The sequence below is a fragment of the Cervus canadensis genome, chromosome 3 (genome assembly GCF_019320065.1).
Source record: "Cervus canadensis isolate Bull #8, Minnesota chromosome 3, ASM1932006v1, whole genome shotgun sequence".
In the NCBI taxonomy this organism is placed as follows: Eukaryota; Metazoa; Chordata; class Mammalia; order Artiodactyla; family Cervidae; genus Cervus; species Cervus canadensis.
Genome location: NC_057388.1, coordinates 38,500,166 through 38,511,021, shown reverse-complemented (window position 1 = coordinate 38,511,021; position 10,856 = coordinate 38,500,166). Strand labels below are relative to the sequence as shown.

General features: G+C 43.0%; 1 protein-coding gene across 1 annotated transcript in view; it reads left to right on the top strand.

Annotated features, from left to right (window-relative positions):
* Window positions 1-5,751: 5,751 nt before the first annotated feature.
* GNAI1 (G protein subunit alpha i1) overlaps window positions 5,752-10,856 on the top strand; it is a 105,919-nt gene continuing 100,814 nt past the window's right edge. The window contains exons 1-2 of the mRNA XM_043462934.1: window positions 5,752-5,853; window positions 6,353-6,521. Coding sequence (XP_043318869.1) covers window positions 6,404-6,521 — 118 coding nt within the window. The 5' untranslated portion in view covers window positions 5,752-5,853; window positions 6,353-6,403. The remainder of the gene's footprint in view (window positions 5,854-6,352; window positions 6,522-10,856) is intronic.

The window sequence follows — 10,856 nt, the reverse complement described above, 5'->3', positions numbered from 1 at the left end:
AGTGAGGGAGACAGCATTGCCAGTGGTGCAGGGCCCATTGGCAGCACGTGAACATCCACACCCAAGTGCTGTCTCTGCGTGCTTTCAGTTCATCAGCGCGCTGGTGCCTGAGCGGTGGTATGTTCTATGCAGAGACGGTGGCCTTACATTATCATTTTCTGCCCCATCTCTGCCCCACGGTGCTGTAACTTGCAAACCACAGGGTGCTGCTTGTCTTTTAGAGTCTTTCAGTAATTATTCCATGAGCTCTCATATTTCAGTATTTGCCCAGAATCTCACATCTCTAATAAAAATGGTTTTGGTTTGGGGTTTTTCTGTCTCTAACTATAGACAGGTATGGATGCCATGCTAACCCCTCTATTCTGTGTGTATAACCTGTCCCCAAACCAGACTCTCTTCTTCTTAGCAGAACTCTCAATGTAAACAATGGAAATGTGTCCACATGTCACATCTGCTTCCAACTTAGCTAGACGAAGATACACACTGCCTTTTCTATTGTCTCTTTTTGTCTCCTCTTACCCTGGTGCCGTGTGTGTGTGTGTGTGTGTGTGTGTGTGTGTATACACATCAGGTTGTCCTGATTCTCTCCTTCTTTGGTTCCTCCATATCTTCACACTAATCCATCCACACACTAAGCCAACGTATCTCACATAAACTCTCCTTTCCCACTTTTGCTTGTGTATTGATAGCAAGATGAGTAGGAAAGAAAGTTGGAGGCTAGAAGGAGTTTCTGAATTTTAATCTCAGTTCTCACACTAATTCCACTTAACTTCTGAACGATATGGATTCTCAAGGCTGTACGGGATTTCAAAAGCATCACTCTCTAGATTTTTCCCAATACATGATCACCCAGTCTAGATTTTTTACATCTTAGTTGAGTATAAATGAGTTTCTGGGGTTCCCTATTTCCTTTTGGAAATTATCCACTTTTTTTTTTCACTTCAAAGTACAATTTATTGGCTATAGCTTTCTTCCAATAGTTCTTAAATTTACCACCTTGAATCCAGACAGAAAATGCGTTGCCTCTGATTTATGATATTTCTTCAGTCATTGATAAAGAGCTATCATGCCATTTTGTATCTTCTCATTGCTGCATTAAACATCCCCAGTTTCTTTGATCATTCCTTATGACACAGTTTGGTAAGATCTAGATGCTGTCAGCTGAAAATATCCCAATTTGTCTTTTAACATTGTCTCTAATTCTCTTAACATGTGATGGTGAGTTGTTATTCACTAGTAAAAAGAAGTATGAAGTATGAAACATGCTACAACATGGATGAACCTTGAAAATTTTATGCTAAGTGAAAGAAGGCAGTGACGAAAGACCACGTATGTGATTCCTTTTATATAAAATGTCCAGAATGGGTAAATCTATAGAGACAGAAAGTAGATTATTGATTGCCTAGGACTGGGGGTAGGTGTGACAGCAGAAAGATTGGGGGAATAATGGCTTTAGGGCATGGGGTTTCTTTTGGGGGTTATGAAAATGTTCTATTAGAATTGATTGTTGTAATGGCCACACAACTCTACAAGTATACTAGAAGCCATTGAATTACATACTTTTAGTGATAAAATAAATGCAATGTGAATTATATGTCAGTATAGTTGTTGAAAACATGATGGCCAAAAGGTAAAACAGTACTCTGAAGTAGATTGCTTTAAACTCTGTATTTCAGTTTCACTTTCTATAAAATAAATGAGTTGCTACTATCTGTCCCACCTGCTTGACGAGGTTGTTGAATCATGTTTTTCAATGTCATAATTATGCAAATTATTAATTTGAATGATTTTTATCACCTTATATCTGGACTACTAACAAAATCCTCTTGCTGGTAACACCATTTGTTTTGTTGGGTAACATCCTTTATTTCCGTCATATACTTTGCATTCAACTCTTTTAACTGGTTATTCTTCTTAAACAAAACATACCCTGTATGAAGTGAAAGTTTGTGTCCCTGCCCCTGCCATTCATATGTTGAAGCCCTCACTCCAGTATGATGGAATTTGGAGGCAGGGTCTTTGGCAGGTAATGGCAGGGGGTGGGGGCCCAATGATGGGATTAATGTCCTTATAAGAAGAGTTAGAGAGATTAGAGCTCTTTCTCTCTATAGGTGAGAGCACAGTGGGAAGATAGCCATCTGAAAGCCAGGAGCAGAGTCCTCAACAGGAAACGAAATTGGCTGGTGCTTTGATCCTGGACTTCCCAGCCTCCAGAGCTGTGAGAAATAAATTCCTATTGTTAGCACACACTGATGTGTGCTAAGATGCTTCAGTCGAAAGACTCACAGATAATACAAAATGGTAATATGCAAACACTATGTTGAAAGCTCACTCTGTCAACTTTAATTCCAGAGTTTCTGATGAACATCAACATTTAGACTGCCAAGAAATACAAAGAGGATAAAGGTGATTCATCACCAGATGGTCAACACCAAAATCAGATTATTATATTCTTTGCAGGCAAAGATGGAGAAGCTCTATACAGTCAGCAAAAACAGGACTGGGAGCTGACTGTGGCTCTGATCATGAACTCCTTATTGTCAAATTCAGACTTAAATTGAAAAAAGTAGGGAAAACCACTAGACCATTCAGGTATGACCTAAATCAAATCCCTTATGATTATACAGTGGAAGTGAGAAATAGATTTAAGGGACTAGATCTGATAGAGTGCCTGATGAACTATGGATGGAGGTTCGTGACATTGTACAGGAGACAGGGATCAAGACCATTCCCATGGAAAAGAAATGCAAAAAAGCAAAATGGCTGTCTGAGGAGGCCTTACAAATAGTTGTGAAAAGAAGAGAAGTGAAAAGCAAAGGGGAAAGGAAAGATATTCCCATTTGAAAGCAGAGTTCCAAAGAATAGTAAGGAAAGATAAAAAAGCCTTCCTCAGTGATCAATGCAAAGAAATAGAGAAAACAACAGAATGGGAAAGACTAGAGATCTCTTCAAGAAAATTAGAGATACCAAGGGAACATTTCATGCAAAAATGGGCTCAGTAAAGGACAGAAATGGTATGGACCTAACAGAAGCAGAAGATATTAAGAAGAGGTGGCAAGAATACACAGAAGAACTGTACAAAAAAGATCTTCACGACCCAGATAATCTCAGTGGTCTGATCACTCACCTAGAGCCAGACATCCTGGAATGTGAAGTCAAGTGGGCCTTAGAAAGCATTACTATGAACAAAGCTAGTAGATGTGATGGAATTCCAGTTGAGCTATTTCAAATCCTGAAAGATGATGATGTGAAAGTGCTGCACTCAATATGCCAGTAAATTTGGAAAACTCAGCAGTGGCCACAGGACTAGAAAAGGTCAGTTTTCATTCCAATCCCAAAGAAAGGCAATCCCAAAGAATGCTCAAACTACCGCACAATTGCACTCATCTCACACACTAGTGAGGTAATGCTTAAAATTCTCCAAGCCAGGCTTCAGCAATACGTGAACCATGAACTTCCAGATGTTCAAGCTGGTTTTAGAAAAGGCAGAGGTACCAGAGATCAAATTGCCAACATCTGCTGGATCATCGAAAAAGCGAGAGAGTTCCAGAAAAACATCCATTTCTGCTTTATTGACTATGCCAAAGCCTTTGACTATGTGGATCACAGTAAACTGTGGAAAATTCGGAAAGGGATGGGAATACCAGACCACCTGAACTACTTCTTGAGAAATCTGTATGCAGGTCAGGAAGCAACAGTTAGAACTGGACATGGAACCACAGACGGATTCCAAATAGGAAAAGGAGTGTGTCAAGGCTGTATATTGTCACCCTACTTATTTAACTTATATGCAGATTACATCATGAGAAATGCTGGGCTAAAGGAAGCACAAGCTGGAATCAAGATTGTCGGGAGAAATATCAATAACCTCAGATATGCAGATGACACCATCCTTATGGCAGAAAGTGAAGAGGAACTAAAAAGCCTCTTGATGAAAGTGAAAGAGGAGAGTGTAAAAGTTGGCTTAAAGCTCAACACTCAGAAAACTAAGATCATGGCATCTGGTCCCATCACTTCATGGGCAATAGATGGGGAAACAGTGGAAACAGTGTCAGACTATTTTTTTGGGCTCCAAAATCACTGCAGATGGTGACTGCAGCCATGAAATTAAAAGACGCTTACTCCTTGGAAGGAAAGTTATAACCAACTTAGATAGCATATTAAAAAGCAGAGACATTACTTTGCCAACAAAGGTCCATCTAGTGAAGGCTGTGGTGTTTCCAGTGGTCATTTATGGATATGAGAGTTGGAACTGGAAGAAAGCTGAGTGCAGAAGAACTGATGCTTTTGAACTGTGGTGTTGGAGAAGACTCTTGAGAATCCCTTGGACTGCAAGGAGAACCAACCAGTCCATCCTAAAGGAGATCAGTCCTGGGTGTTCATTGGAAGGACTGATGCTGAAGCTGAAACTCCAGGTCTTTGGCCACCTCATGTGAAGAGTTGACTCATTGGAAAATGCCCTAATGCTGGGAGGGATTGGGGGCAGGAGGAGAAGGGGACGACAGAGGATGAGATGGCTGGATGGCATCACCGACTCGATGGACATGAGTTTGAGTAAACTCTGGGAGTTGGTGATGGACAGGGAGGCCTGGCGTGCTGCGATTCATGGGATCGCAAAGAGTCGGACACGACTAAACGACTGAACTGAACTAAACTGAACTGAACTGAAAGGTGATTCATTAGAATTCAAAGCTTGCTCCTTTTTTCTGGTATCTTACAAAAGACCATAGGAAAAGTTGAGGCAGTTCCTGAAATGGCAGTTCTTGAGCCCAGCATGTTTGACTACTGCAGAACAGGAAAGGGCATGTCCAATTAGGAGGAAACTGGCAATCTTTCCCAGGCCCCAGGCCTTCCTTAGGAGACCCATCTAAGGCTATCCTTACTGTAGCATCCTTACCTTGGAAAACTCAAGCCCAGTTTTGTTTTTTTTTTACAAACTTTTTATATTTATTTTAGATGGTTGCTCTTTGGTTTCTGTTAGAGCAATTTCCTAATAATATCAAAGAAGACGTTTTTCTTTGCTACCAACCCCATATTATAATCAACCAACATTTCCTGTGATATCTGTAAGGGTAAGTGTAGTAGTGCAAGTGACAGAGACCAGATCTTAAACCTATGCTCATTGATGACATGCTGGGTGAGATGTCTCTAACGCCCACAGAAGTGATTTCCCCTAGACCAGGTAAAGCTGGAAGGATGGAGGATAGTGTGGATCAACTCCATCTCATTTTATGGGTGAGGATGCCAAAGCCTGCCATAAGGAATGACATGCCCAGTGGCTTCTGATTTACTAACATGGTCATGAATATTGGTGCAGAACTTGGCTGGAAGCTTCTATGTTGCCCCAGAGGAGGTCAGTTACCGTGAGGAGCAGGTTTGTTCGGGTGTGTTGGCTCTTATTTTAAAAATATACTCTTTGATTCTTTGTCTCACATTTTCTCAGGTTTGAGGAAGTCCTTCAAAATGTTTTCTCCTTGTGGAAAGGAACGTGAAAATGGATGGTAGGAGGGAGGAGAGAAGGGAAAGAAAAAAAGGAAGAAAGTTGACCTCCTGTCCTCCCCGGACTTTTCTGTTCCGCACTTTACCTGCTCTGCTTTCTCCATGGCTCCATTCCCAGACCAGCTCGCTCCATCTCCCACCGCCATGAAGGCCAGCTGACAGGGGTTTGCATTTTGAAAACCCTCGCGCGCCCGCCCGAGCTGGGCATGCTCAAACGCCCAGGACTGGTTTTTTTTTTTTCTCGGTTTCCAACTTTGGCAGCTCTCCCACCCGCACCCCAAGGGGCAGGTCCGCACACATCCCTGGGTGTGAGTAAACGGGAGGAAATTATCACACTCTCGAGGAGGAAGCCAGGTAGGGGAATTCCCCGAGAGGTTTGGGGCTCCGGGGGCGCTTCCCAGGGGGGCGCGCGCGCGGGTGGCCGGCCCTCGCGGACGGTGCGGCGCCAGGGTCCGCGGGCGCGCGCGCCCATCCGAGGGGGCGAGGTCCGAGGGCTCGCGCGCGAGCGCGCGCTCTGGGAGTGGTCGCGGGGCGGCGGGCGGGGCAGGCAGGGGCGGGGACGCGGCGGCGCGCGGACGCCTAGCCGAGCTGGGCTCCTTAGAGGCTGCAGCGCGGCCACCAGCAGGAGGCCGCTGGCAGCTGTTCCCAGAATCTAGGAACCTGGGCTTAGGGGGCGCCTCGGGAGGCGAGGAGTAGAGCCTGGCTGTAGAAAGCAGCTGCGTGGAGCTGCTCGCCTTTCGGCAGAGAGCGCTGCCCTCGCTCAGTTTCGGAAGGAGGTAGGGGTGGCGTGGCCGGCGTCAGGAGGAATTCGAACGCCTGCATCCAGAAAGAAAGAATTCACCTGTGTTTCGAGGCAGCGCACCGGACTTGGAGGGAGCGGCGGCCAGCTTTCGCTCCTGGCACAATGGGCTGTACGCTGAGCGCCGAGGACAAGGCGGCGGTGGAGCGGAGTAAGATGATCGACCGGAACCTCCGCGAGGATGGCGAGAAGGCGGCGCGCGAGGTCAAGCTGCTGCTGCTCGGTAAGAGCGGCCGGGCCGGGTTGGGCGCCTGGTGGGCCTGGAACCCGGGGGTCGGGCGGCGGAGCCGGGCGCGGCTGTGCTGGGCTCTTTGGCGTTGGGAAACTGGGAGGGGACGTGCCAAAGCGGCGGGGGGCGCATCGTGTAGCGTCCGAGGATGGTTTCGGAGCGCGAGCTTGTGCGGCGCAGAGCTGAGGCGGGGGCCGCTCTCCTCGGTCCCCTTCTCTTTGCTCCCTTGCCCGCGGAGAACTCGCCGGCGGCGCGGCAAGACTTCGACTCGCGTGCCTGGTGTGAATTTCACCAGGAGCCCAGGAGCGGTTCGCGAGGAAGCCCCCTTCTTTTAAGTTAGCTCAGCTTTATGAAAATGAAAGGGCATTGGCGAAAAAGAAATAAAAGCACCCCCCGCGCTAAAACCCTGCGTACAGGGCATCGTATCGCGGTTGTGGTTTCCTCGAGGATGTCAAGAGTGCCACGTTTTGTGAATCAGTGCACCTTTTGTGGGGCCTCCTTAGGGTTGAATTGTGTCTTTCTGGTGAGCTTCCTATGGCGACTCAGTAAGTGTTAAAGGCGCACTGATTACATTTACCTTGCGTAGGGGAAGTAGGCTATGCTTGGATTTTTTTAATACTGTGGGGACATGGGAACCGCCGAAGTTGGGTAACATTGGCTTCAGTAAAACCGATGTGAAAGGCGTGAGTGGGTCACACGGGACAGCAGGATTCTTCTCTGCTGCCAGGGCTTCTGATGAATGAGATCTGCCAGGTCGACGCAAGGCTTTTATTTGTTCTTAGTATTGTTCTGGTGGCGAAACGCTCTGCTTTTCCAGTTTGAAGGAAGGGAACGTGAAAAGAGTAATCCAGGATTTTGATTGAGGGATACATTTGGAAAATATTCACAGTTTAAGATTTTTGATGTGTGAGTTAGGATTTTCTTTTGTTTGCCCGCCCCCACCCCCCCCCCCCGCAAACGCACCACACCACCCTACCTATAGGTAGTGAAGTAGGTGAAAGATTTCTCAGAATCTTTATTTGCACTCCAGCGACTGCTTTTCTTTTTGTAACCGTTATAATAAAATAAATACTATTGCAGAAGCCTATTTTCAGTAAGCTTCTGTTTCATTGGTTTAATGACTGCAGGAAAAATGGGTTTTTTTTTCCTCCATTACTAGTAGGCTTAGAAGCTGCAAACTTGGCATGACTAAAAGTAATAATGATCTGAGTCATTCTACAAGTAAACTGTGAAATAACTTTGCATTTTAGAGACCTGATGGTTTTTCCGCCCCTCCCCCTACCCAGAGTAAATCTTCCTCAGTTCACAGTTTACCTAAGTTTCTACATTAATAAGAAATAGTCTTTTGAGGAAGTCAATATATTTTTAGTATCTTGAACACAGAAGGGACATACCTTGGTATGGAAACATATAGGTGCTCCTCTTTCAAATGGAACGTGCTTGAGACAAAAATGGAAAAAGGATTGAAAAGTTCTCTTCCAGCAGTTTGTGCACTCCTGCTCTGATGTATTATTTCCGTGTATTGTGTGATGCTCAGTTTGAGCCAGCCATCCACCATGTTTGTTTAAAACATTGAAAAATGAGTCCTCTGGTGTGGTTCTGTGCTTTAAGTAGATGTCTATTAGAAATGGACAAGGATAAGGGTTCAAGGAGTTGGTGTTTGCTTATATTCAGAAGAGATCAGTATTTCTCAAATTTAGCACTGGCATTTTGGATGGGTGTTTGTTTGTGCAAGCTGTGGTGTGCCTTATAGGAAGCTTAGCAGAATCTTTGGCCTCCCAATAATGTCTCAGGTAACTCCCAAACATGCCCTAGGGGCAAGTCTAATCTCAGCTGAGAGTAGCTCTTCTAGACTGAAAAATATATACTGAATATGTAGGGTAGAACCTGAATTTGGATCTCTACCATGAACTGTATGAGAGCTCTGAGAGAGGTGTAGCAGAGTTACGATTTTCAGAAGAAATTAAGGAGTTTTGTTTCTTCATATCAGTAACATTAGAAAGCTTTCAAAATGGCTTAAAATCTTTAGGTAGCTAAATTTTTTCAGCTCTCTTTTCTAGCTTTAGTCTTGTGCTGTTCCCACACCTTTTCTCTGTTGAAATCCCACCACAGGATCATATCATTGGCCCAGCATTCCTCCTCCTCTGTCTTACTCCCATCCTCCCCTCTACCCTTTTGCCCAGAGTTCCAGCATTCTAGTTTCTTTAAACAGAATGTTGGCTTATTCTTGGAATGTTTGAAAAAATATTTCTTTTTCCTAGTTTGACTGTAGCAGTGAAGTGTTGACCTTTGGTTCTTTTGGGGATTTTTTTTTTAGTTCTTAGTGTGTAAAGAGCTCAATTAAATCATTCCATGTAAAATGCAGCAACTGAATCATCTAGAAATATAAAATGGTTTCTAGGTAACCTATAACCAATGTCAATTCCATTTACATCAGATTTTCTTTCTCTTTATTTTTTTTCTCATCAAATGATTTTTTTTATTTAAGGCATAAAGCACCTAAGGTACCTTTAAGATGGTGTAGTAAATAGTCCATTATATTTCATTTTTTATTAAGGCAAGAGTTATTTTAGACATCGTGGTTGAGAGATTCAGGTATAAGACACACATAAGTAAAAAGTTTTTGGTACTGGATGTCTGTGTTATTGGTAACAAATGTATATATTTTAACTCAAAGGTATTTCACTATCCTTATTAGGAGCAGTGAATTAGGCCTTACAAAACAGAGGACCTAGTCTAATTGACCTAAAGACAATTAGGTCAGGGTTTAAGTGGTTCAACCTTTTAGATTTAGCTTTCAGGCTTTAGTATTAGAGTAGTAATCCTAAAGAAAGAAACTTATTTTGATAATGAAAATTTTCTTTTCATTATATGTGACTGTCTCAAGGGAAAATGTTATTGTTATATCTTTGAGGATGTTACAACTTACCATCTTTTTAAGGGTATATCATTAGACCTGTTTCAGTGAGACTATATTATACATATGGGTACTTATTACATATTTTATGATAATTTTCAATGATATATGAGGCTAGAGAATATGCCAATAAAATTTTTACGAATTGTTTTTAAATTATTTGATTCTGAAACTTTGAGCTGTTATTCTCACTCCACCCATTATCCTTCCCTCCACCGGAGTCATCCCCACAAACAAACAAATACAAATCCACACGTTTTATCTCCTCCTTTAGCTTCTTAAAGTGAGGTGAGGAACTGGATCTCTTTTACTTGGTGAATATTTTTCCATTCCTACCACCCACGAGCTATTTGAGAAACTATACCGTTCATCGCTTTGCTTTCTTTAAACTTTTCCCGTGACTCCTCTAGTTGAGAAATTATGGCATTGCAGAACTTTTGATTTTGCATTGCTTTAGCTGTTTCCTTAGAGTTGGCTCAGGATCTTAGATGTCAGAAAGTTCCTTGAGTGAGTGAGTGGATCTGGTATTTCAACAGAGGTTGTGAGTTTCTCTCTCCCTCACCTGCTTTGTATTAGCGGTTACTATAATAGAAGCCACAGGTGGTGTTGATGTAGGTTTTGAAAGTGCTGATATTTCTGTATCTTCTCTTTTTCATTCTCATTTTTTCTAGTTCAGGTTCTGCTCTGCCTCTGGCAGCCCAGTTGCAGTAGACTTTCCTGCATTTGCCCCGCATTCACCTCTAGCCTGCAGTAGGTATCACGCTAACTCCTTGTCCAGAAAACCATTCTTGACTTCTCCTTTGCCTGTAGAATAAAAGCTTTCTTGTAGACCTGGCTTCCCTCTGTCCTCACGCTCTTTTCCTCAGGGCGCCATTCTTCTCTAAACAGGAATGCTCGGCTTATGGTAGAGCATATTTGCACTCTGGCTTCCAGCGTGATTTCGCTTTACGCCCTGTCCGCTTCCCAAACTATCGTGAGACTTCAGGAACAGGATCTTTGCAAGTTGTCCTGACAACCCTTTTATTTTGTCAAGCCCATATTTAGTTCTTAACCATGTTAATATCTTGTGTAGGACTAGGATTCACTTAGAATATAAACCTTACACTTTGCCATTTTTAGTATTGATGGGAATGTAAACAGAAAGGAAACAGTAAAAGTAAATGACAACCAAATAAGTGCATGATATCTAAAAGCAGGCTGATTGGCTTAATAATTTTTTTTTAATAAGAACTTTTCACAGTCATTATATTTATTTGATACCTTAGGTAAATTAAAGAAAATGACAATGGATATCTGAGGAGAGTCATTTATGTTCTTATAGTGTAGCATTATTCCTTAAAATAATTTTTTTTATTAAGCCTAGGTCTCATTTTTTATTCTTTAATTTTGGACTCAGCTATAAAGAACATGAA